Genomic DNA, 24,763 nt, shown 5'->3' with positions numbered 1-24,763 from the left:
AACGGGAGAGCAACGAACAATCTATCAGAGCCACCCAGAGAATCCAAGCACCACAAGAACGCCAACTAACTCAGATACATACCCCCAACCCCCCACACACACACACACCAACACGCAGATACACACATGCATACATGTCCCCCCCCATACATACATACACACATTCGTACTAAATATCAGTATCACATGCGCGCGTGCTCACTGAGTTATGTTTAATGTATGAGTTTTATATGATATATATATGAACTTATAGTAGAAGAAAGGAAGAAGGGAGAATAACCACAAATATATATACATATATTTGTACTGGATCTGTGATATGTATTTAAAGAAAAACAAAAACAAAACAAAGCAAAAAGAAAGCAAAAATATATTTATTAAACGAAGAAGAAGTCAAATGAAACTTGAAATTAATTATGAAATAATTAATTTTTTTAATGAGACAACTAAGAGAAAAGAAAAGCTTTACTTGAAAAGCAAACAAATTCCCCGAAAATCAAGTTCTCAATTCAATTCATCAACAAAAATCTGCAAGGACACAGCTCCAAGTCGGAGGCCCCGACCACACCCACACCCCCCCAAATCCAACTCCATTTCTCAGCAAATGTCCGATATATGTTTATGTAGTCCCCCTATGTTATCCCCTTTATTGTGGGTTGTGTGTGGGCTGAGGGCTGGGGGCGTGACGAAAGAGAGGACAGAAATAAGAGGGGACAAAGGGATCTGTTCGGGGAACAGGTCAGAGGATCTGTTCAGGATACCTGAGTGTCCTGCGCTTTCGACGTGTTTATGCTTGTTTGGATTTTTATTGTTTGAACGCGTTTTGTTATTTGCTGTACAAATTGAAGCTTCACGCATCCCGCGCCATCGGAGTTCAGGTCGGAGAACGGACTGTGGGGAAGATCGATCCATCCAAAGGGATGATATTGGATGATTGCATGATTGCTTTGTGCTCACCCTTCAATTGTTAATGCCAAGCACCTCCCACTCCTCCCCCCAGCCACTTATCAGACACATTCTGTCATCCAACCCAATCACCAAACTATCGCCACTTCAACTCCAATTTCCACTGCAATCATTAGAAGAAAAAGAAAAGAAAGAGAAACTTTGGATAGACGTGTGCATTAATGTTTGTTTTTGTTCACCGATTCAGAAGGAGAGTTTTTTATTAAAGGCATGATAATTAATAACAATAAGAGGAAAAGAATAGAAATATGGAAGGATAGGACGGATAGGACGGATAGGATAGGAAGAAGGAGAGTAGGGAAAAGTAAAAGTAAAACAGCTGTTATTTCAACGACGGAGTCTATTAGTGTTAAAGTAGTACCACATAAAATGCAACTTTTATTAACTATATACATATATACATATACATACAGTACATGAATATTTAAAGTAATTCAAATTTGAGTAAAACAAAAAACAAAAAACAAAAACAATAATGAAAAATCAGTAATTTGCTAAAGATACAAAAATATGTAAAGAGGAGTTCAATTTATCAATCAAATCTCGTATAGTGCATACATACATATATATATGGAATCATTAATACATACATAAAGAACTTAAACGAAGAAAAGAAATGAAAACAAAAGAACGAACAGAAAAGAAAAGAAAAGAATCGTTAAATATAATTTGTTATGCTTTGCCACCCCACACTGTTATTAGAACAATTAAACATTAACGAATGCATATGTGCATTACATATACATACATATTATATATATGCATATATATATATATAAATACACACCTATATATAGACATACACACATACAATATGCAAGCCCAAGAGATGTTTCGAGGGTTCGAGGCGAGTACTAACTGATTCATAATATAACCTCAGTATAGCCCATGTATTGTATAAAGCTATTCGACGGAAGACAGCTACGGAGCATTCGACAGCCACAACAGAAAGTGAAAGAACCGAGCAGAACACAATTCAACATTAGTGAAATATAATAATAAATATATATATATTTAATATACATATATATATAAATACATACATACACTAAAAGTATAAAAAGTAGTCGTTAGTGTGATACATAAATTAATATTAAACAATTCAAGCAAATAAAAGCGGTTTAACGATTGAAACTAAACAACCCACTGGGAATGATCTGTTGGGCCGCACTTTGCCAACATCTCAAAGTGCTCCAGCTCCTCCTCATAGATACATACGATATATGTATAGCAGCCCTACCTATCGTTTCTTTGTGTTTCCTTAGCAAATGGGTCTGCGAGCCAGAAATGGCAGGGCGGCAGCCCCGAAGAAGGGTTGAAAATTTACATTTTAGCTATAAGGATTGCTTCGGATATTGCTGTGCAATATCTGATACGCTGGCAAAGTGTATCCGTAGATTAGATACAAGGAAGGAACCTAGGATATACACACCTAGGAGTACATACACACATAAGTCATAACTCATGCAAGTGCATCACAGTCATAGCGAAGAGATATATGTATACCCTCTGAGAGTCACCACACCATTCGAAATGCAATATACACGTATATTCAATGTACAAAATAGTTAACTGAAAATTAAAATTTGGATCGAAACAAAACAAAACAAAGCAAACATATGCCAATGTTTGTGGGTATTTTCGAAATTTCTTCTCATATTGTACAAGTAGTAGATATGTACTTTGTCGAATCCAATCCAATCCAATCCAATCCAAAAAGTAGCATACGTGAGTACCTTAGCCAATGAGAACAAATGTTAAATAAAAAACGAAACGGCCTTCACGATTTGTTGCAGCAGCTCGCTCCCCGAAAGTCCAATATTTCGCTCAATGTAGAATTTCCGATTCCGATTCTGTTAATATTTTATACAAACGACTAGATATAACCGTATAGCCAGCTGGGAGGGCGTAAGGAGGTTAATTCGATATCATTACTTTGCAAAAACAACTTCTTAACGTTTTCTTAGGAGAATAGTACATGATAGAGGAAATACTAGCACCCCTCGTCACACAATGTCAAATTGTCCGTTGCACTCTCTATAGGAATTACGAACAACAGCCACAGCAATACACAGCAGTTTCGATCTCTCAATAGTTATGTAGAAGAAACAATGAAGAAATTGGCGTGGATCGGTGGTCATTCGGAGGCGCGAAACATTTAGCAGAAAAACCAACATCATGGAAACTCATTCAAAAGTAAAAGTACTAAATCTTTTATGATTTGACTGTGATAATAATAATGACAAAACGAGAAAGGTAGAACGGAGGTGGAGAACAAATTAAACAAATATAACATAGAGTATAGTATATATAAATGTATATACAATACCCCCACGTATATAGGCGAAGCTAATGTAATATTAACGTAGGTGCGATACAAATTGAAGGCTCAGGCGCAGGCTCCCCCAAAGTAGGCAAATCGAATTCGATCAGATGGTGGACGAAACCGAATGAGAATGAGAACGAGAGAACATGCAATGTATTTGCGGAGAGAGAGACGTGTTTTACTTATACATATTAGCAAAATATTTAAATAAAATTTTAGCAAAACCAAACCAAACCAAACCAAGCCCCAATAAACTCGAAAGAAAAACGAAAAATAATGAATAGAAACCCAAAATGGAAAATGGAAATGACGGATCAGGTAAAATCCTAATTAAATTAAAGAAAGAAAATACAAAAGTATAAAATGAAATCAACGATATTTAGTTATGCTCTATTTACAATTTATAATCAATTGAAGTTTTTTAACGATCAAGTAGTAAAGCAAGGATTTTATAAATTTATTCGTTTAGCATTCGAAAAGCAAATCAAATGGATCACACATAACCACGAAATAGTGTAGGACCTCTTTATTTCTCAATATCATTTAACTTGACAAAAAACGAGATATAGATTTGAAAAAATGCAAAAGCAAAAGCATATGCGAGACACATGGCGCAAAGAAATAAAACATAGTATAGTGAAATCTTTAAACAATTAAGTCAAAAGGTATCCCAAACAAAAGAAGATTCTTTAAATGTAGCTCATTCAAATTTTAACAAAACGAAAAACATAATTTTTGCAACTAAACAAAACGTAAGAAAAAAACTTGTACAATTGCGAATAAAAAACGTATGCAAAACAGTTACTCCTCTCTACATACATATATATATACATAGCTATATAACCCCCAAAAAAGGATCATACTCGATAAACAAAAATCCAAAAACCGAAAACCGAATAAAACATAAAAGATAGTGAAAGAAGAATGATAATGAAGATTGCAAGAGAACTCTTTACGGTCTTGGCCAGCAATAAAACGGAAAGCTAAGCTCTAGGTAGGCTGATGATCGATCATCGGTACCGATAATAGATACCGATACCGATACAGTACAGTACAGTACAGTACATGTATATCGAATGTAATGGTATGGTAATGTTATGGCATGCGTTTGGCGCATCTGTATGTAATAGTATTTATAGTAAAAATTTGTTGAATACATATATACACACGCAGAAACATACTAAAACACACACACACACACAGACACCCAACCAACCAGAAACGCCAATAAGTGCATACGACACACACACACACACATAGAAACATTATAAAGATCCGCATCCGCATCCAGGATGAAAGAATAGAAATTGCAAAAGCTAGGACGGTACATAAATGAATTACAACATGGAATACACATTACACATTTAAGAACGATTATATGAAAATGACGAAACTAATAAAAATTATATTATAAATTAAACTGAAGTTTCTCTTTCTTCTTTTTTTTTATTTAAATATTGAATATAAATGCGATTAGAATGTTGATATTCTTATTAGTCTTTTCCTATTTGCCAGCAAATTTCGGTGGACAGTCGGGCTGTTGATGAGGATGGCTGCTTTTGAAGGCTGGCAGGCTCTGTAGTTCATGATCCAGGCGAACGATGTTCGGGTATGGGCTCAGGTCCACTTTGTACCTGCAAGACAGAATACAATGGAAGTACTTAAATGAAAAACTAACCGATTTGGGTGTTTCCTCACATTCGGGCATTGAAGACCTGCGGCACGAGGCATACATCCGCCATGGATAGTTCATCGCCCACACAATACTTGCCAGCGGATCCGGCGAGCACTCGATCGAGACCCTGAAATCCGCGACCTATCCAATGCTGTGCCCACACGAGGCTTTTCTCCTTGCCCACATGCTCCAGGACCAAGCGATTCTGCAGGGGCTGAATGGCCGAGCAAATGAGCTCTACGATCTCACGGACCTTGGCGCGTTTCATGACATCCTGTGGCAGCAATGGGATCTTAGGCCGCGTCTCCTCCAGGTAGTGCATAATGGCCACCGAGTCGCACAAAGAGTGTCCATCTGTAGACATTTCAACATTAGGCCGGCCATCCCCACTACAATCATAAAGCCAATACTCACCGATTTGAAGCGATGGAACTGTCTGCATGGGATTCACTTCACGATACTTGTCGGTATAGGCATGATGTTCGCCGACCTGGAGTAAACTGGTTGCTTGGATATCATAGGGGATCTGTTTGAGGGTCAACGCAATGCGAACACGCCAGGAGCAGGAGCTTAACCAAGTGGCGTAGAGTATGGGTCGGGGTTCGTCCGCAACGGTTGTCTCCATCTTGGGCACAGAGCTGGAAGCCATACTAGCACTAAGCGGTGGCCTAAAGAACTGAACACGTTGCCAACCCTTGGGGGCCAATAATCTCAGCGCTGTCATTGTAATTGTATTGTATATTATCTGCTTGTAGAGCTGATATAATTGATCTCTTATCTCTTGTTTACTTTTTTTTATATTATGAGCTTTCAGGTAATTACGGATATCGATAGATCGATTGAAACTGTCGTTGGTATTTTCTTGTAAGCCAATTTCATCGTCAGGTATTTACGTGTAGACTTACGTGTAATTACCTGTGTATTATTTAAATAAATCTATTTATAAATTAAGAGCGAGAGAAACTTTGACCATTTACTACTTTTTCACCTTTGCGTATCGCATTTTACTTGTTCTTGTGATGCCCTATAATGCCAGTGATCCAACCACAGCAGTTTTTGGGAGGCCACAACATAATCAGAAACTTATAGCTTTAGCTTAGTTTAGTTTGAAGTTTATTTATTAATAGTATATGGAACTGTTACAATATTTCGGAAATTATGAATATTAGTTTGTTGGTTTTGTTCGATTTCAATTTGGTTTGCTTTTGGTTTGGTATGCGAAAATGCGCAGCTCTTTTCATATAAGTTTTTATATATATTTTGTATGTATGTATATTTGTATGATGTGACTAATGTCCTTCGTCCTTCGGCTCGTGCATTGTACCGTCATGCAGCAGTACTTGGCATTGGCAGGCTTACAGCTACTCGTACACGGGTTTATGAACAGATTCTCACCCTATAGCTTACATCGACTTTCTATTAAAAATACTGTGCACCTAATTTGTTGGCTTTGTCATTCGTCTATGTGCATTGAGTGGAGTTGAGAGAAATACTTTAGTTAGTTAGTTATGCATTTGCGGAACCACTTGGAGCCATAAAATAGTTGACCCAACACTGACCGATCGATGGATCGATCGATGGATTCTCGTATATTACTTATGAGTTATTCGATTTAACATATAGTTTTGTCTGTTGGTATAGTTTACTTAATTCTTGACTGAAGTTTTGTACTTTGTGAACGTTTTGTCTAGCGTATGCCCAACTTTGACATGAAGTACTTATACGTATATGTATATGTATATATATCTTTGTATCCTCGATAGTATTCATATTTTTTGTTTTGGTTTTTCGTTTTAGATCCCTGAATTGAATTTTGCTTTTCGTCATGAGTGTTCCTTGAATTTGTTAAGTTTTTGTTAGCCTAAATAAAATGCATAAAAATAAGTTACATTTAATATGTATATGAGTTCATCTTTTAGATCATGTTCACATTGACAAACTAAGGGAAATTATGGAATTTATTACTCTTTCGTTCTTTTTTTGTTTTTTCTTGTTTTTGCTTCGTTCTTTCTTGAGAATTTTTTGGAATTTTGAAGTTTTTGAATTTCGTGCTGGAATTTCGTTATGTTATCGATAGTATTTTTATGCATTTATGCATATTTCAAATGCTGTTAGCAAATTTTTAAATCACATCCGACTGTTTATGCTTAATGGAATCCTCGCCAGCTCCTCGGCACCAACTCCGTCGTCCGTCCTCCGTTCCTGTCCACGTTCCCGTCCATGTTCCTGCTCACTTATCAGATTTCTGTGTGTGGAGTTTGTCTTGTGTGTTTTTTTGTTTCGGTCACGAACTGCAATTCACTTTTTCGTTTTACGGCGCTTTGCAGTTGTCGTCGGAAAATTCTATTTATTGGGCAGCTCCGGCGGACAGTCCGGTTGATTCGAGGGGTGGGCTGCCCGGAAGGCCGGATTGCTCTCCAGCTCGCGATCGATGCGCAGAATAATGGGATACGGACGCAAATCCACATGGAATCTAGGTACAAACGGGTTAGGCATCTCCTCTCTGTAAATCGGTCAGTGGATAGTCTCACCTTCTGGCGTTGAACACCTGCGGTACGAGGCAGCAGTCAGCCATCGAGATCTCATCCCCCACACAGTACTTTCCGGCGGAGGTGGAGAGGGCCTTCTCCACCGCCCTGAAACCACGTGTTATCCAATGCTGGGCCCACTCCTTCTTCTTCTCCTCGCCCACGTGTATCAGAACAATCAAGTTCTGCAGCGGCTGGATGCCCGAGCAGATGATCTCCACGATTTCGCGCACCTTGGCCCGCTTGTGGACGTCCTGTGGCAGTAGGGGTCGCTGGGGACGCGTCTCCTCGAGGTAGTGCATAATGGCCACCGATTCGATGAGGGTGTGTCCATCTAGGGGGTGTGTTGTACACGGAAGTAGTATAAATTGGCACGACTTAAGAGCACTCACCGATCTGTAGGGCCGGAACCTGCTCCATGGGATTGACCTCGCGATACTCGTTGCAGTGCTGCTCTCCACCGGACTTGATCAGGCTGATCGGCTTGATGTCGTAGGGTATCTCCTTGAGATTCATCGCAATGCGCACGCGCCAGGAGCACGAGCTGCGCCAATACGAGTAGAGTATTGGCTGTGCGTCGGAGGAGGAAACATTGGTAGCATTAGTAGACATTTTGTCACAAAAACCTTCTTTTCGCTTGCTGTGCCGGACGCCGACTGTCCGGCCCAGCCCCACAAATTCTATTACGAAATCTACATAAATTCTAATTTAAACACAGAGAGCGAGCCCAGGGCAGGGCAAGAACAGAACAGGTTGCCACTGATAACGTGTTGGGGGCACAAACAGCACAAACAGCACAAACGGCACAACTATTTTCAATATTATCCATCTAGTCAAACTGGTTTAATCATTTGCATTAAATGCCACTCGGCGCTATTTATGCCTTTGTTTACTCATTGATTAGGCTGCGGAGTTAAATCGGAAACGAGATCTACTCTACTTTCAATTAAACACACTTATCGATTTGTAAGCACAGTTTAACACATTTTTTCTTTTTTTCGCATAGGTATACCCACATGATTCATCGTATTGTAAGCGGCGAAATGCTGCAGACAGGAGCAACGCTAGAGACAGACTGATGTGATGGGGCAACAAAAGCACAGTACAGCACAGAGCACACAGCACACAGTCAGAGCACGGAGCGGCGCGGCACGGCACGGCACAGCACAGCACAGAGTCAAGTTCGTCTTGCACCAAAAATAGCACCCGACAACAGCTGCAGAGCAACAGTGAACTCCGAATGACGAACACGCTGTGCTGCGAACGGAACAGAACAGTGAAAAGCGGCAATGGCCGCGGACGAGGACGAGCCCTAAAATGATATACATACAGCGCGGCCGCCGGATGGCTGCTGCTGGCCAATCAACCCAACAGGGCCTATCGACGACGGCCTACCCTACGCCCACCCACCCACTCACACACACATGAATAATGGGTGTGTGTATGTGTGCACGGAAAGCATAATAAGTTCCCTAAAAGTTCAATGAACCCATGAGAAAGTAAAGCCGAAAGCGTCGGACAGCAGCAGCAGTAGTCACATCGCGAGAGACAGCCAGCAGAAGTGGCAGTAGCCACAGAGTAGGCCGGGCCCGAACCGAGGCCGGCACCGCCGAGTCCCGAAGTATGTCGCACCCCAAGGTCGGATAGGGGCATTAACCTTAATCAAGTTGACGTTGTCCTGGTCCTTGTCCTCGTCCTCGTCGAACGTTACGATGCGAACCGAAGCGAGGCGAGGCGAGGCGAGGCGAAAGCCAGCCGCGGCAGAAACGCGCCAAGGACACCAAGGGGAGCAAGAGGAAGCACAAGCAGCAGCAGTACAAGCACGAGAGGATATTTGGCTCAGAAGTTTCGTTGAGCAGCTTTGTCGGTCTGCCCGTCCGGCGCTTGTCCGCAGAGAGGGTGTGCTTTTTAGGGGTTGATTGCCGAGTGCCCGCCATTCCTGGAGCCCGGAGTTTGAGTTAAAAGCCTAGCCATTGGGTTGTCGAGTCCTCGCAGTAAGTAATCCATGTTGTGCCTGCACACGGCCATGTTGGCCGCCTGGCAACCCTATCCGCCGAAACTTTCGCAGTGTGTACGCGAGGGAGCTGTGAAATTCTGCAAGTCTGCGCATGCCCGATCCGAACACAAAATCTAGGTATGGGCCAACCCAAGCCCCCCACCCACCCCCTGTAACGACTGAAGCCAGAGATTGCCTATGTCGCCCGCATGGGGGGTATGAGTGACAATTCGGGTAATGGATTTCTCTGCCAAACAAGGCGCCAATCCAATGACGCTGGGAACTCCGATTTGTGCTTACCTTTGCTATGGCCGATAGGGACATAGCGTTGTGGTGATACTTTGAGTAGTTAATTTTGAAGCCGTTCAGTGCCAACGCACACCAGGTGGACGAGTAAAAATGTTTCTGTGATCCGAGCCGGTTCACCAAAAGCGGCTTAAACCACCACGAAATTGACAAGAGTTTACTGTTTCCGCTCTTGGATCGGATCGGACTCTCTATATCGGGCCGCGTTTCACTAATCACCATCCACTAAATTCTTCGGAATTATGCAAATTTTGTTTTGGCAAACTTCTGTTGTTGTTTGCAGCCGCTGAAATGCACTCAACAGCCACGAGAGGAGAACGCTAAGCGACAGCACACACAGCTATAGCGACAGGATATGCCAGGACGCAGGACGCAACTGAACGACGGAACACACTGAACTAAATAAACGAGTGCGAAAGCGAAAGCAAAAGAAAACGCAAACCCAAAGAGGACTATGATAAACTCCAGCAACAAAACACGAGTTGTGTGTGTGCGAAAGAGGAAGGGTGGGAGTACGGGAGCGAGCACAACGGAACAGGAGAATGTTATGAAAGAGCTTTTGCCAAAAGCTTTCATTCACAATAGCAGGGATCAAAGGGTCTGACATAATAACAGGACCGTAAAGCTCTCATGCGACTTACACTTTATTATAGATGCTTTTTCGCCTCATTCCAATCATTTCCCACATTTAAGGCTACTGTTACTGCATTATTTCAACTCAAATATGTGTACATTTGAAATATACAATTATTTGAATAAACTGCCATCCCGCCAAATGCTCAGTTCTATTAGTTGTGCTCTTCTCTCGCATGGCTTGGCCTATAGTCACTGACGCGTATTGCTGTTGCTTCGCACAAAGTTCGAATTTTCGAACTCGACTCTCGTCAACTGTTCATCGGTTTTTTTATACCCGATACTCAAAATGATTATAGGGGTATATTAGATTTGTGATGAAATGGGATGTGTATTACGTCCAGAAGGAATCGTTTCCGATTGATGATCAGCATCAATAGCCGAGTCCATTGAACCCTGTCTGTCTGTCTGTCCGTCCGTCACTCCGTCCCTATGAGCGACTAGTGCTCAAAGACTATAAGAGCTAGAGCAACGACATTTTGTATCCAAACTTCTGTAATATGTCACTATTAAACGTATATTTCCAAATTTCGCCCCACCCCCTTCCGACCCCCACAAAGGATGAAAATCTGTGGCATCCACAATATTAAAGATACGAGAAAAGTTAAGTTAAGTTGCAGTGGCTACGCAGCGCCCGACGACATGTTCAGACACGTTTTCTGTCTATATATCGGGTATAAGTGTAGAGTTGCGGCCTCCGCAGCAACTCACAACGTTCCCCCTCGTTTTTTTTACTTCATTGGACGGCAAAATGTTCGTCTAATAACTGCCATATGTTTTTGATTCAAAAACCAAGCAAAGCACGTTCTTTACATCATAGAAGATGAACCATTTATTTTATTATAATTAGGGATTAGCGTTAAATCGGCGTATGCAATTGTTTGTGTTTAGTAGATATCGTGACACTTTTGCCAAAACTGAAAATTCAGAACAAATATACTTAGATAATGACGAACAACATGCCCATTTAGTCTTCAATGTATTCGAAGGGCTCTGGTGGCTCGGGCTCCTTCTCCTCATCGTTCATTGGACCGAAGGCGGCCACGGGTTCGACGAGTTCCTGTTCCTCAACCTTGCCGCTGTGTTGGAATACAATGATGCCACCAATGGTGACCTCCTTGAGGGGCTCGTAGGTCTGGTTGTCGATGACGCTCAGGACCTTCAACTGTTGACGCAGGACGCGTGCGGGATTCTGGAGGATTTCGAAGTTCGGTTCCGGCTCTTTCTTTTCCTTCTTCTCATCTTTCTTGTCCTTCTCTTTGTCAGCGCTTGTGCCGGCCGCCTCTTTGTCCTTCTCCTTCTCATCCTCCTTTTTCTTTTCCTTCTCCTTCTCGTCCTTCTTCTTGGGTTTCTCCTCCGCTGCCTTCTCATCCGACTTGGCCGCCGGCTCGGCCTTCTCATCATCCTTCTTGGCTGGCGTCGCACCCTCCTTGCTGTCCTCATCCACGTCCATTTTGTCGTCTTCCTTCTTGTCGGCATTCTCCCGACGCTTCTGTCTGGCGGCAATCGAGAGCACTGCCGTGGCCACCTTCTCTCGCTCCTCGCTCTTCTTCTCCTCTAGCGGGGCAGGGTAGGCGTACAGCGATGGCTTGGCAGCCGACTTGAACTCCATTTTGGGCATCTTCAGGTCCGAGTTCAGACCAATCACACACGTCGGCGTGAAGGCCAGCGACAGAGTGTGAGCCAGGGGGAACCAGTACCAGTACTGAGTGAAGGCCAGCATTCCGACGACAGCCTGCAGATTGGTGTGTCCGGTTCGTGATTGCAGCGAGAGCGTAGCGTTCCGCCCGCCGGCATCAATTATACCTAGCAATGGGGCAAAGCGATTATTTGTAATGTTTTACAATCCCACAAAAGGGGGGAACTCACCTTGTGCCAAGATCGCGCCGTATTTGGCCATGACATCCTCGTGTTTGTTGCTAATGACCTCCGCATACAGCTGGCGGAAGAAGGTGGTCTTGGGGCAGCTCTGGTCCGTGTGCTGTATCAGGATCATGGCCGAGGCAATCAATGCTCCCTGGCGCACAAAGTTCACGGGATCAAATTTGACCATCGGCTCCAGCAAAGCAATGGCTTCGCGAAGTCCAGTGCCGGCGCAGGCAATGCCCAAGGCCATCGCTGCTCCGTAGCGTACGTGCGGGTTGTAGGACTCGGCCAGCAGGCTGACCACCGAAGGGCACTGTTCCGGTGTCCGGAACAGTATGAAGCCAATGGCGGTGACGGCAGCCCGTCGGACATCATCGTTGACATCGGAGACGGCCACGTGCAGGAGTTTGCGTATGGCTTTGTTGCTCCCAGTTCCGTTGTATGCCATGGCCAGGGTGTACATGCCGGAGCGACGCAGGACGGGATCCTTGTCGGTGGAAAGACTGGTGACGAGGGGATCGGCCTCCTCAAGGCGGGAGAACATGGTAAGCGATATGCCGACAGCCAGACCCCGAAGGATCTTCTCGTGCTGCGTTTCCTGCGCATACGACACCATATCCTCGATGGCCTGAGCGTTCTTGGAGCCCAGCATAACCATGCCCATGGCAATGCCCGCCGCCTCGCCGGTAACAGCATCATCCTGATACAAATTAAACTTCAACTGCTCGTACAGATCCTGTCGGTGGGTTCCCATACCAGCCAGACCGAGGCCCAGGCAGCCGCCGTGACGCACATTCTCGTTCTGGGCATCCTTCAGCTGCTGCAACAAGTAGTCAATGATATTGGCTCCGTGATTGGCATGTATGAGGCCCAGAGCATAGAGGGCGCCGCCCTCAGAGTAGCCAGAACTGGGACCCGCCTCTTTGGGCAAGTAGCTCTGCATCAGCGCCAGCGAATCCTTCTCGTGTCCCCGATGGATGACTCCCAGCGAAGCGGTGGCCGTTAATTTGGCCCAGTTGGTCGCCCTCGCCAACCAATCCAAGTTGTCGCGCAGGAATTGATCTGAGGTTGTGCCGCTGTGCATGAAGGCATTGGCGATGACTGTGGCCGTGTGGCAGATGGACACGCGCACAGCCTCCTTGGTGCCGCGCAGCACCTGTAAATCGGCATGATTGCTGCGAATAAGGAACTGCAGCTGCAGATCAATCGAGATCTCGCCGGACAGAATGGAAATCAGCTTCTCAATATTTTTCTGATGCAGTTTCTCCACCTCGTTCAAGGAATCGATTGTGCGCTCGACCTTGGGCTCGGCTAGATACGTAAAAAATGTAATTTATTCAACTGATATGCTATAAATTTTAGAGTCCAAGACTTACGTTCTTTTTCTTCCGTAATATCTTCGTCCGGTTTGGCCTTATCTTCGTCAGACTTGGCCGCCGCATCGCCAGAGGTAGTCCCCTGAGGCTTGAATGTGCTAGGCAGGGCTGTGGGTATCGGTGCTGTATCCTTGAGAGCCTGCAGTACGTTGCCCAGAAACTCTTGGGTGGCCGACTCGTACAGATCAAATGCAATCTGATAGGCCATCAGATTGTTTGTCTCCACAACGGATCGTGTCAGAGCGTCTAGCATCTCTGCTACGGCCAGAGGATCCTCGAGGAATATCAAGCACTGGCACATGTTGACATAATCGGGCACGCCCAGGTCCTTGTAAAGGCCGACCAAACAGCGCAGTACTTCATTGCGGAAGCCGCGATTCTGTATCAGGGACATTGTCACATTGTAGGCATAGGCCAGCATGCCACGTACGTCGTCAGACTTCATGATGGCCACCGTAAAGATGTCCATGCGGCGGGTCTCCAGCGCAATGCCCAGAGCCTGCCTGAACTGGTTGTCGTCCAGGCAGCGCTGTATCATGCGATTCACAATGCCCTCGAGGCGCTCATCTACAGCGGTGGCCTCCTTGGGGTTCTCAATGAACTGGACGCGTTGGGCAATATAGAAATCAATGCACTTGGCAATGATTGTCTCCGTGTATTCGTTTCGCGCATTCACATCGAACAGATCTCCAGCGCCCAGCGCATAAGTGAGGGCATCCTCGAATGATCCCAAGTGATAGAATACCTTGGAGGCAACCATGCCAGCCAGTTTGTTTTCCGGAAAACCTCTATCTTCATGGAGCATCTCAATTTTCTCTATGGACTCGGATATTTCCGGCCAAAACTCCTCCACAATGTTGTCCAGCTTCTTCAGGGCAAATACCTTAAGATCTGGCATCGGTTCATCGAGTAGGGATATTATCCCCGCGGCGGATGTAAGACTCATTTTGTGCTTCTTTTTTTCCAGCTGAATATCTGTTCTACAAATGTGTAATAGAGATATGTCAAATTTAGACACCGAACACTTTAAAAATATAATGTAATTAAGCTAATTTACTGCGTACTAACCAACAATTTACTCCTTTTTTTATAAATTTTTCTTTATGCCGAAAATGCAAAATCACTCACATACAGTGTGGCCGTACTTCTGTATTGCATTGGACAAGCGGTAACGCGTCTTCAAAATACTGGAAAATAATAATAATAATCTTGAATTGGGACAAGATGATGTCGTTTAAGCAACCCAATATCTGATATTTGTATATCAATGTTAAGTTTGGCACAAATCACATTTTTTTGAATAAGATATTTGAAATATTAAAAATACATACAATTCGTTATTATTTATATCGAAAGCAGCTCAAAATCAGGGTGACCATTTACGGTATATTATATACTTTTGAGTTGATGGTATATTTACGGTCAATTTTGAAAATGAGACGGTATATTTCTGGGGGTATATTTTATCGATAAGTCCAGTTTTTATTTTGTCTATTTATTTTGAATCCAACTTTAAAAATTGTTAATTGTTGGGTTTGATTTTGTAAAACGTGCAAAAACAAAGAAACTAAGAGTTCCTAAGTCCTGTGTTTGTTTCGTCCCGTGCCGGCAAAGAATGTTGAATGTGTGCCGTCTGTGTCTCTCAAGCGACGCCAACTTTTTGATTTCCAATGGCCAAACCGCCCTAAAGATAATAGCTTGCACTGCTGTCGAGGTGCAGCCCAACGATGACCTGCCCCAAGTTATCTGCCCGGAATGTCTTTTGCGAGTCGAGGAGCACTATGCTTTTCGCAAACGCTGCCATGCTGCTGACAGAAGACTACGGCGCAATAAGGTCCTGCAGAGCCGGGACCCGAAAGACGGGCTGGTAGACACTTTGGTAGCCGCCGAGGAGGAGTTTGAGCTGCACGATGTGGCTGGCTGCACACCCACAGCCTGCTCCGAGAGCAGCGCCCAGTGGCGCATGCAGACGGCTCAACTGATCCGCTCCGAAATCGATTCTTACAAAAAGCAATTGCTCAGCGAATGCAAGCAGGAAGTGCGCGCCGAGATAGAACAAGAGCTGCGAAAGGAAGTGGAGGAGAAAATTGAGGAAGAAGCTAAGAAAAAGTGCCGCATCAGCGTCCTGGATGATGTTTTTCATGAAATGGAGCGATTCTTCGAGCGCAAACGCAACGAGACACTCTACGGCAATGTCGAACGCTGCGAGAGTTACTGGTCCGACTCGGACAATATGAGACTGAGAAGCATTACGTCCTCGAACCAGGTGATGGCGTTTGAAGGTTCCGAGTTGTACGTAGCTGAAGCTCCTGTTAAGCCTGATGAGGTCAGGGAAGACGGCAATGTGAGCTTTGTGGATCTTCTAGGTCAGTTCTTTTGATATGGCAATTCTCATCGTTGGCTAAAACTATTTCATAAATTTCAGATGATGATTCAAACCCGAAAACTCCATCGACCACAGCACCAGAAGCAGTCGCAACTCCTGGGCCAATTGTGCCAGTACCCATGGTGGAAATACCCATAACGGATCTAGAATTGAATAACTTGCGAGAAGATTTCAACACCGACACCTTCCTGTCTTTTAAATCTACCGCTAACAAAACAACCCAGGTGAAGCCTTCACCTCACAAGAAAGTTCGTTCCCATCATCGAAAGGATCGCGACAAATTATGTCGCAAGCACAGCCGACGCTACGATCCAGCATCCGTGGATCCTGCCAATTGTGTGCGCTGTCGTCTCAGGCACGGAGATAGGCATAGTTAGACATTGTCGACGTGTCAGCAGAAATAATGGCCAATAACCATGAAACCATGGTTTTTTTTTTCATAGCTCTAGTTATCAACATACTATTATCATAATCGGTCGTATATATAAAACATACTTTTTTTTGGACGTATAAAAAAATAAAATAGCCTATTTACACTACCGTACGTTTGCTATCGATATCGGAATAGACGCAGAATAGGCATTTGCACTGGCAGACGCAGGAACGTAATGAGAATAGGTGCAATGTTCTCCAGCAATTTATTCCAATGGATTACTTTGAATAAACCTTGTTTTAGACACAATACAATAAAAAGTAGGCCTAGAACTCAATGGCTTTGCCAGCATTATTCGACGGAATATTAAAAACGAGAAATATTCATGATGGAACTTGAAATTCGTCAGTATATTTATGGTATATTCTAAAAATAAGACGGTCTATTTTAGTATATTTCTGAGGGTCAGACCGTATATTTTATCTGACGTATATTTTGGTATATTTCTGAGGGAATCAGAATTGTTGTTCTTGAAAACAATTCGAAAAAGATAGTTTGCGATGCCAGAGGCGGAGCTGTGTTACCCCGACTTGAAGACCTTGTGCCGCCTGTGTCTGAAGGAGCATCTAGATGCCCACACCATATTCGGCGACGATGCCACGGGGCTCTCCATTGCGATGCGTCTGATGGCCTGTGTCTCACTGGATCCAAAGCCATCAGATCCATTCCCCAAAAAGATATGCGACGAGTGCCGCTACCAACTGGAGAAGTCCTTCCTGTTCCGCCAACGCAGCCAGGCAACAGAGAAAAAATTGCGCAAACACATTCGCCTGCTCGGCTTGGGCAAGAAAAGCCGCGTCTTTTCAAAGGAGTCGGACGACTACGACGAGGATGAGCTCGAGTTCGAGGAGTCGGTGGCATTCATAGCAAACCAAGAGAAGGTGCGCGAGGCAGAGGCCGAGAAATGGCGTGAAAAGTTCAAGGAGAATCAGGAGCAGGAGTTCGTCAAGCGTTTGGGGGCCGCGCGCCTCGAGTTGCGCCAAGAAGTAGCTGCAGAGGTTCGCAAGGAGCTGGCCGACGAGGTGCGCCAGGATGTGCGGGAGGAACTTCGCAACGAAGTGAACGAGGAGATTCGCAGGGAGCAACTGGCCAAACTCGTGGGCGAACTAGAAGTATTCCTAGTCGAAAAGAAAGCTGGTTCGTGGGAACCTATGGATCCGGACGTAAAGCTTGCCCCAGAGCCCGTTCCAGATTCGCCCCCCGCCATACTTCCCAAGCATCCAATTAAACGACGTCTCAGCTCAGCCTCGAAGCACCCGCCCGCACAATGCCTGAAAGCGGAGGAGGTCGAATTTGTGCTGGGCGGCGATCCAGAGACTTCAGCCGCTGATGAAGTCGACTTGGATCCGATCGACATAGAGGAAGACTCTCCAACAGATGTCACTGCTCACGAATTTACAGATATTAAGATGGTCGGTGTCGGTGCTGGGGATGTGGTCAGGACCGAGGATGGGGAAATTTACATTATTAATTCGACCAGTACGGTGGAACCCAAGCACGACTCCCCTCCGCCGGAGTTTCAACAGGACAGCGACATCACGTCCTACAACAGTTAGTATGAAAAAGGAATCTCATATAGATTATCCCTGTATAACCTGTTATCGTGCAGTTAAGGACGACGGGGAGATTCAGTTCAGCGGTGAGAAGTCTGAGGAAATGGGCGATGTTGTGGTATTTAACTTGGACGGCGACATATCTGAGGAGCAGCAGGTCTACAACTTTGAGCAGAACCTCATTATTGTGGTAAGTCGATTAAAGGCTGAGGCATGTTCCCTATTACATTCTGTGCGTCCTTTCAGCCCAAAGAGAAAACACCCAAACGGGAGAGCCGGCAGGTCGGCAAACGGAAGCGATCGAGCGAGTTTGTGTCAAAGCAGTCGCCTCGCGAGCCTCAACCAAAGGCCTGTCGAGTCACCGATACGGTCAAGACATTTCAATGTCAAATGTGTCCAACGGCCTTCCCCACGGAGAAACTACTGACGCGACACCACAATGCGCACATAAAGAACCTGAAGAACGGAAAGGGCGGCTCGCTGCAGTGCCCCATTTGTGAGCTGCAACTGTCCTGCGCCAGTTCCCTCAAGCGCCATATGATTATCCACACGGGCCTCAAGCCCTACAAATGTGATTCGTGTGACCTGTCCTTTTCGCAGCGCGAAGTCCTCAAGCGCCACATGGACATCCACACGGGGGCCAAGCGTCACAAGTGTTCGCAGTGCTCGAGTTGCTTTGCCCAAAAGTCCAACCTGCAACAGCACATTGCGCGTGTGCACATGGGTAACTCACGTACGCACAAATGCCATCTTTGTGATCGGAGCTTCAATCACGTGTCCGGCCTCAGTCGCCACCTCGTTGCCCATGCAGGCGTGATGTTCTCCTGCACGGAATGTGGGCGGCAGTTCAACGATCGGAGCGCCGTTCAGCGACATCTGCAGACGGTCCACAAAATCCAAAACAAAAGTGTCGACTATGCTTCCGAGCCAGAGCCAGAGTTGAGCGAGATTGAGTTTCAATCTGTTTAGTCTTCCTCTGCCTAAAGCCGGGATTTTCTCACTAGAGATTTAGCTACAACACAGAGGATGTCATACTGTACTTAATGTTTGCTGTGCCAGAGGGGGAAAAGCAATAACCATTTGTAATTAGGTTACTTCGAATAAGTTACAACTTTATTCTGAAACTAAAGGGAGATGCTCACAACAGTTGGCACCAAATATCATCAACATATGTATTGGATTGTTTTCGAAAACATGCAAACATTGAAACAGTTCTTTAACACGATATACGATATAAGATACACGACACACAATACAATATATAATTTCTAGCTAGACATAGTACATACATATAGTACCTATACGTATAGTATATGTAGTTACAAATACAAAATATCGTTTAATAAATACCACATAAGATGATGTACAATACGATATAGGTAAATACATGTATTTTAAATGATAATTTCCTCTAAAAATACGTATAACTTAAAGCTTAAGCTAAAAACGGACTTGAAATGCTTCGGAAACAGAAACCTATTTGCCAAATGTACCTATATATCAGATATATGTTTTTTTGTTTGCTTGTTTGCAAAATGCAATGAAAGTGTGTAATCGGAAGCGCCTTTCAAGCGAGAGAGATTGCCTACAGAGAACGACATGCATTGAGTGTGTTGAGTGGCAATTGAGAAGACATCGAAACCGTTTAACAGTTGGTTTGGTATGCGTAAAGCGCGCTTTAAAGCCAATAACAATCCAATATGCGCCCTAACTAACTAATCCATACAATATCCATAATAACGAGTAAGTTTTCAACTTTTTAGACGCGTTGGCGTCGGTGTAGTGCTACTACCCCCAACTGCTCTCTGCTAGTCGGAGTTGGTCAGAGAGCTGCGCTGGGATTCCAGTGTGTTCGAGTCGTTGCGCTGACGCAGCATGCGCGGCTGACTAGCAGCAAAGTTGGAGAAGTCCTTCATCACATCCTTGTACGTCTCGTCCTCCCCATTGTATTCGTCGTTCAGGCCAATCTCATCGTTGAGTCGCGTCAGCCGAAGACTGTAAAATATGAAAATTAGCATTGCATCAACGATTCGATTCTGCAAAAGTATTCTTCTTACAGTGTGACAATGTCGGCGTTTTTCTGATCAACGGCTATGTCCAGCGCCTTCTTGCCATCACTCGAGGCCAGGTCGTAGGCGGCCTTGTTTTTCAATAGCAGATACACCTGGGCAATGTGCCCCTTGGCCGTGGATATGTGAAGCGCACTGTAGCCGAGCTCATCGACCGCATCGATTACTGCTCCGTTCAGCAGCAGATACTCGCAGGCCATCACCGAGCCAGAGATGACGGCCTGATGCAGAAACGAGCGCTGACGATCCTGGGGATTCTTCCATGTCTTGTCGGCGCCCAGGGCAAAGGCCATGCACATTATCGGAAGATTGTGCACAACAGAGGCCTTGTAGAGCAACTGATTCGCGTCCAGCTGTGTGAAAGGCACCTCCTCCGGTAGCTCTGGATCGGACTCGCCTTCGGTGCTCTCCTGGTCGCTGCCCAGAATGCAGGGCGTCTCATATCTGTCCAGGCCTAGGTCATCGCCAATGACCAACAAATCGTCGCGCGAGATGCTCAACGACATTGATGGAATGTTGATGGACTCGTCATCGTCATCTTCGTCCAGCTCGTCGCCCGTTTTGGCCGTGTTATAGATGCTTGGGTCGTCGCTCAATGTTTTTGGCAGAGAACGCTGCTGTCGCCTCCTGCGCAGCTTCTTGACAGCCCACTTTCGTGTTCCGCCCAACGGCAGCGTGGCATGCTTTCCAAAAACGTTGCTGCCCCCACCACCGCTGCCACCTTCGTCGGCCACACCGCCGCTGTCTATGCTCAGCACCTCGGCTGTTTCACTGGCCAGCAGCTCCTGTGGCTTGGGCATGGCGCACACGAACCGTCGCTCCACATACTTTGCCTTAATCCAAGCCTCGCGCACTCCAATCTCGCACTGCTCCGTGGGACGCTTCAGCTCGCAGTCATCGCCCACCCGCGCCTCATATATACGATTAACCACCTCGTTGCCGAGCTCCATCATGACCTTGACATTCTCCGTCTCCCAGGCATCCAGAGTCAGGGAGCGGACCTTGCTGTAGTGGACGCCGAGGCTGCGATGGACACCAGAGCATTCGATGCACAGCGTAATGCCCAGATTGATGGAGGCCCAGCGAGGATCCTGGCTGCGGCAATCGCAGCACTGTGCATTGCCGGGTATCTTTAAAAACTCCTCCCAGTGGCTGCATGGAATTGTAAATCATTATTATTATTATATTTCCTTATTATGGGTTTTCCACTTACATTCTACGCTTTGCGGGCAGTGCATTGGGCATGTTCGTCGACTGGGGCCGCGAGTTGTGCGTGGCGTCATGCTGAATAGCTGCCCCAATACTGTGCTGCAGTGCGGAAATCCACAGGGAAAGCATATCGGCTGAGTCAGCCTGCAGAATGTGAGATCTAAATGGGAGTGGCATACGATTAGAACCTGCTATCTGTGAGTTTGGATGACAGCAGCGGTTCAAATACTCACTTGGTTGGCGAAATCACTTCGAAGCAGAAGCGGCGATCGCCCTCGTTCACCGGCCGCACACTGCAGATGCGCAGGTCCTCCTCCATGACCGAAAACGAGTCCTCGTTGCTGCGTTTTCTGCAATGCGAATCCAAATCACTTCAGCGTTCAGCACAACACATCACATCACAACACAATAAAACATCACAAAAATCAAAAGTTTGCAAATAAAAATAGACGATTAACTAAGCAAGCAAATGGTGGGGGTTTATTGGGTTTGGGATTGGTGTTGGTGTTGGGGATGGGAGGATGTTTAAAATGATCAATGGAGAGCCATGAGAACCCACCTGTAGACCAACTGGTTGTCGCTCAGATAGAACCAACGCCTGCACCAGGTCTTGAAGCCCTTTGATTTTTTCTTAAACAAATAGCCCTCGATTTTGTTCGAGGAACTGTTCGTGTTCGAATCGCAATAGCGATTCACGCTCATGTGCCGATTCTGCATGACCTTCTCCAGCTGCTGGTAATCGCCGCGCAGGGCATTCAGGTCCTCGCTGATGTTTTTGAAGAACTCGTCGAAATCGTTGCACAAGTCAAAGCCCTGATGGTAGTAGGTCACGCACGCCTGATAGTAATCCAGCAGCTGTTGACGGCACAACCGCAAAAAACACATGCAAAATATACAAGAAGATCAGCATGAAAACGTGACAAATACAAAGAAAAGGCTGGTTAGACAGAGTGAGTCCACGTCGATCTGGCAGCAAGCACTCCCGATAGACAACTGGCGGACACTCAACCACTGACTCAACGAACATGTTGATCAATGGCTATAGATATGCAATGTACAGGCGAAAACAGCAAGCCGTACATATGTACTTATCTATATATCGCACAATAATTGTGACGTCATGCCAATAACAAAAAACCCCTGCTCCGTGCACTTATTTACTGAAGCAGAGCGGAGCAGAGAAGAGGCAGAAAAGGGGTTTCATTCATGAAAGATAAGTAATTCTTAGACTGGCCGCTCTTTGAAGACTTCTTGCTTACCGTGGACAGTATTGATGGGACCTTGCGAGACTGCGCCAGCGTTATATAGTTGACATAGTCCAAGGCGGTGTGCTGGAAGCAGGACTTGGAGGCGGCAAGGATATTGGCTGCTTCCTGCACTTCCTGTGGACGATTTTTACTGGCCTGCGGAGAAAAGAGGGCTTACAGATAGGCTTATAAAATAGGATATAGTTTTGAAACACACCTGTGCGTTCTTGATCAATGCATTGTCATAGCCCTCGGAGACCTTGAGAAAGTGTCCCTTGTAGTCCTTCACCTGATTGATGTCGTCCTTTACAAATACAGTGAGATTTTTGAGCACCGTGCGACTGGCCTGATCCAACAGAGTGGTATGAAACTTGTTCATTTCCTGCCAGGAATCCAAACAAAAAATGGTTAAGCTTTTGGAGCCTTTTTTTGGCGGTGACAACCTGCTTGGACCCACCTGGAAACAATGAATCAGCTTTCCCAGCGCATTGTGGGCGTTTTTGTTGTCTAAAAAATGCTGCTGCAGATCCCACAAGGACATGGCAAAGGCGCTGTGGACATGGCAGGTGGAAGTCGAATCGATAACAATGAATATGCATGAGGCGGAATTTATATGCGCATTTACCTCTGGTTCTTGACATACTCCTTCCCCGAGTCGACGGCCACATTGCAAAGCTTGATGATTTTCTCCAGCCGCTGCTCCAAGTGCTCAATATCGCTCTCCTCCTTGGACACAAATTGTCTGGACACACACACACAAACACAAACAAACAAAAGCAAATTGAAAACGTTAGCACAATCTTGAAAATGTAAACAACAGCACAGCAGATGCTGTAGATGGTAGGAATGGGAATGGGAATGGGTATGAGTATGGGGATGGATGCTGACGTTGCTCTTGCTGTTGTACTGTTGTACCGATTAAAGTTGCCTCTGAACAAAACATTATCTGTGCGTGCTTAATCCAAGAAGCCATCGGCCGTCGGGGTAGGAGGCTCGCTCACTCTTTGTGTCGTTTTGTGTTTACGATGACACTTTTAATTTATGCCATGCCGCTTTATTAAAGCGATATTTGCGCCTCCAATTAAAGTGGCGCTGCAGGGCAGGCCGAACTGTTGCGTCGCCTCTTGTGGGGCTAATCATCTCCATTGCTGCTCTCTAAAAGCATCGATTTGTCGCCTCATCGGGTTTGTTTCGGATTGTTTCTTTTTTTGTGTTTACGAGCGAAAGCAGAGTCAATTTTGGTGAAATCTTATCATCTCGACAATTAGTGGGGAGACAATAGAAATTGTTGGGACCAGTGGATGGACGGCATGACGGGGGGAGATGCAATAGTTTTTCATTGGCAGATAAATGTAAATTCCAAAGCAGTGACGGGACGGGCAAGTGCAAAGTTTGTTCGATTGATGATTAAGCCCGAAACAGCCAGCGTTTGAGCCGTGGATGGGGAACGAGAGACAGAGTCAGAGAATAGGAGAATGAGGGGGTGGGTGGTGCTGATAGCAACCAGTCACGCTACATGGCCCGAGGCTCTGCTCTCTCGCATCGCAGTAATGCAAAAATATCAACTGCCAAAAGCGGAAACAGCCCGACAAAAGCAGCTCAGCCAAAGATACGCGAGATCCGTGACATGGTATTGGTATGGCCTTGATACGCACCTGAATCTCGGCGAATCCTTTAGGCATTCCTCAAACTCGATTGTGGCGCGCATTATTAAACACACACGAAGGCACCTCCTCAGCACCCAACACACACGCTGCCTGGCTGGCCTGTTGCTGTGGCACTTGCACTGTTGGCTATTTGCTAATTAAGACAGAGAGATAGAGGCTCTAGGCTGCAAAATATTTTGGCCTGTTGCTGCTGCTTCTCTCTCGATTCGGTTGCGGTTTCGATCCGTGAGAACCTAATTGTGGGCAGACACACTTCAGGGGGACGCTCACATTGTACTCAAACCGGACACACACATGTACACTCCGGTTCTTAATAACTCGAATTGATCAAGTCTAGAGATTAACGAGGTAAATTAACTAAATTCACAGGCGCGCACTCAACAACACAACACAACATAAAAAACGTCTCACTTTCTACTTGTGGTCGATTTGGCACTAATTATGCTCGAACGCGTTAGTGCTGGCACAAAAGAAGCGCTGCCAGCACTGCACTGTCTTTTTTGCTCTCTGAATCGGTTAAGGCTCTC

General features: G+C 45.3%; 6 protein-coding genes across 8 annotated transcripts; 2 read left to right on the top strand and 4 right to left on the bottom strand.

Moving 5' to 3' along the window:
• Window positions 1-4,737: 4,737 nt before the first annotated feature.
• LOC4800591 (probable maleylacetoacetate isomerase 1) lies at window positions 4,738-5,779 on the bottom strand. The gene is made up of 3 exons (XM_001357800.4): window positions 5,382-5,779; window positions 4,991-5,321; window positions 4,738-4,926 (listed from the first exon to the last, which is right to left on the bottom strand). Exons 1-3 carry the CDS (start codon window positions 5,689-5,691, stop codon window positions 4,797-4,799), a joined length of 771 nt encoding a protein of 256 aa, XP_001357837.4. The 5' UTR covers window positions 5,692-5,779; the 3' UTR covers window positions 4,738-4,796.
• A 678-nt stretch (window positions 5,780-6,457) lies between these two features.
• On the bottom strand, window positions 6,458-10,254 carry LOC4800590 (probable maleylacetoacetate isomerase 2). 2 transcript variants are annotated; one of them, XM_001357799.4, is made up of 4 exons: window positions 9,792-10,254; window positions 7,888-8,065; window positions 7,499-7,829; window positions 6,458-7,440 (listed from the first exon to the last, which is right to left on the bottom strand). In XM_001357799.4, the coding sequence occupies exons 1-4, from the start codon at window positions 10,017-10,019 to the stop codon at window positions 7,311-7,313; spliced, it is 867 nt and encodes a 288-aa protein (XP_001357836.3). In that variant the 5' UTR covers window positions 10,020-10,254; the 3' UTR covers window positions 6,458-7,310. The 2 variants fall into 2 exon arrangements, with proteins under 2 accessions (XP_001357836.3, XP_015038757.1); XM_015183271.2 differs by lacking the exon at window positions 9,792-10,254 and adding an exon at window positions 8,512-8,612.
• A 977-nt stretch (window positions 10,255-11,231) lies between these two features.
• On the bottom strand, window positions 11,232-14,870 carry Rpn2 (Regulatory particle non-ATPase 2). Its single transcript, XM_002136991.4, has 4 exons — window positions 14,741-14,870; window positions 13,673-14,652; window positions 12,300-13,607; window positions 11,232-12,236 (listed from the first exon to the last, which is right to left on the bottom strand). The coding sequence occupies exons 2-4, from the start codon at window positions 14,616-14,618 to the stop codon at window positions 11,398-11,400; spliced, it is 3,093 nt and encodes a 1,030-aa protein (XP_002137027.3). The 5' UTR covers window positions 14,619-14,652; window positions 14,741-14,870; the 3' UTR covers window positions 11,232-11,397.
• Window positions 14,871-15,112: 242 nt separating this feature from the next.
• Window positions 15,113-16,602, top strand: LOC4800588 (uncharacterized). Its single transcript, XM_001357798.3, has 2 exons — window positions 15,113-16,038; window positions 16,098-16,602. Exons 1-2 carry the CDS (start codon window positions 15,288-15,290, stop codon window positions 16,433-16,435), a joined length of 1,089 nt encoding a protein of 362 aa, XP_001357835.2. The 5' UTR covers window positions 15,113-15,287; the 3' UTR covers window positions 16,436-16,602.
• Window positions 16,603-16,827: 225 nt separating this feature from the next.
• LOC4800587 (zinc finger and SCAN domain-containing protein 12) lies at window positions 16,828-19,446 on the top strand. The gene is made up of 3 exons (XM_001357797.3): window positions 16,828-18,042; window positions 18,101-18,234; window positions 18,291-19,446. Exons 1-3 carry the CDS (start codon window positions 16,992-16,994, stop codon window positions 19,011-19,013), a joined length of 1,908 nt encoding a protein of 635 aa, XP_001357834.2. The 5' UTR covers window positions 16,828-16,991; the 3' UTR covers window positions 19,014-19,446.
• On the bottom strand, window positions 19,136-24,694 carry CenB1A (Centaurin beta 1A). Of its 2 annotated transcripts, none has more exons than XM_015183238.2 (10): window positions 24,225-24,694; window positions 23,195-23,311; window positions 23,027-23,120; window positions 22,787-22,951; window positions 22,582-22,725; window positions 21,882-22,177; window positions 21,556-21,693; window positions 21,327-21,482; window positions 20,102-21,265; window positions 19,136-20,039 (listed from the first exon to the last, which is right to left on the bottom strand). In XM_015183238.2, the coding sequence occupies exons 1-10, from the start codon at window positions 24,275-24,277 to the stop codon at window positions 19,853-19,855; spliced, it is 2,514 nt and encodes an 837-aa protein (XP_015038724.2). In that variant the 5' UTR covers window positions 24,278-24,694; the 3' UTR covers window positions 19,136-19,852. The 2 variants fall into 2 exon arrangements, with proteins under 2 accessions (XP_015038724.2, XP_001357833.2); XM_001357796.5 differs by having other exon boundaries at window positions 21,556-21,672.
• Window positions 24,695-24,763: the final 69 nt, after the last annotated feature.

Source organism: Drosophila pseudoobscura, chromosome 2, assembly GCF_009870125.1.
Source record: "Drosophila pseudoobscura strain MV-25-SWS-2005 chromosome 2, UCI_Dpse_MV25, whole genome shotgun sequence".
Classification (NCBI taxonomy): domain Eukaryota; kingdom Metazoa; phylum Arthropoda; class Insecta; order Diptera; family Drosophilidae; genus Drosophila; species Drosophila pseudoobscura.
This window is presented reverse-complemented; position numbering and strand designations above follow the sequence as displayed.

Coding starts and splice junctions, on each gene's coding strand:
- LOC4800591 (XM_001357800.4), bottom strand. CDS start 5,691: ATGACAGCGCTGAGATTATTGGCCCCCAAGGGTTGGCAACGTGTTCAG. Junction 5,322..5,381: donor AGTTCCATCGCTTCAAATCG/GTGAGTATTGGC, acceptor AAATGTCTACAG/ATGGACACTCTTTGTGCGAC. Junction 4,927..4,990: donor CAGGTCTTCAATGCCCGAAT/GTGAGGAAACAC, acceptor TCTGTCTTGCAG/GTACAAAGTGGACCTGAGCC.
- LOC4800590 (XM_001357799.4), bottom strand. CDS start 10,019: ATGGTGATTAGTGAAACGCGGCCCGATATAGAGAGTCCGATCCGATCC. Junction 8,066..9,791: donor CCCTATCGGCCATAGCAAAG/GTAAGCACAAAT, acceptor TCCGACGCACAG/CCAATACTCTACTCGTATTG. Junction 7,830..7,887: donor GGTTCCGGCCCTACAGATCG/GTGAGTGCTCTT, acceptor CACACCCCCTAG/ATGGACACACCCTCATCGAA.
- Rpn2 (XM_002136991.4), bottom strand. CDS start 14,618: ATGAGTCTTACATCCGCCGCGGGGATAATATCCCTACTCGATGAACCG. Junction 13,608..13,672: donor TATTACGGAAGAAAAAGAAC/GTAAGTCTTGGA, acceptor TTACGTATCTAG/CCGAGCCCAAGGTCGAGCGC. Junction 12,237..12,299: donor CGGCGCGATCTTGGCACAAG/GTGAGTTCCCCC, acceptor CCCCATTGCTAG/GTATAATTGATGCCGGCGGG.
- LOC4800588 (XM_001357798.3), top strand. CDS start 15,288: ATGTTGAATGTGTGCCGTCTGTGTCTCTCAAGCGACGCCAACTTTTTG. Junction 16,039..16,097: donor GAGCTTTGTGGATCTTCTAG/GTCAGTTCTTTT, acceptor CATAAATTTCAG/ATGATGATTCAAACCCGAAA.
- LOC4800587 (XM_001357797.3), top strand. CDS start 16,992: ATGCCAGAGGCGGAGCTGTGTTACCCCGACTTGAAGACCTTGTGCCGC. Junction 18,043..18,100: donor CGACATCACGTCCTACAACA/GTTAGTATGAAA, acceptor GTTATCGTGCAG/TTAAGGACGACGGGGAGATT. Junction 18,235..18,290: donor AGCAGAACCTCATTATTGTG/GTAAGTCGATTA, acceptor GCGTCCTTTCAG/CCCAAAGAGAAAACACCCAA.
- CenB1A (XM_015183238.2), bottom strand. CDS start 24,277: ATGCGCGCCACAATCGAGTTTGAGGAATGCCTAAAGGATTCGCCGAGA. Junction 23,312..24,224: donor AAGGATTCGCCGAGATTCAG/GTGCGTATCAAG, acceptor GTGTGTGTCCAG/ACAATTTGTGTCCAAGGAGG. Junction 20,040..20,101: donor AACGCCGACATTGTCACACT/GTAAGAAGAATA, acceptor CATATTTTACAG/TCTTCGGCTGACGCGACTCA.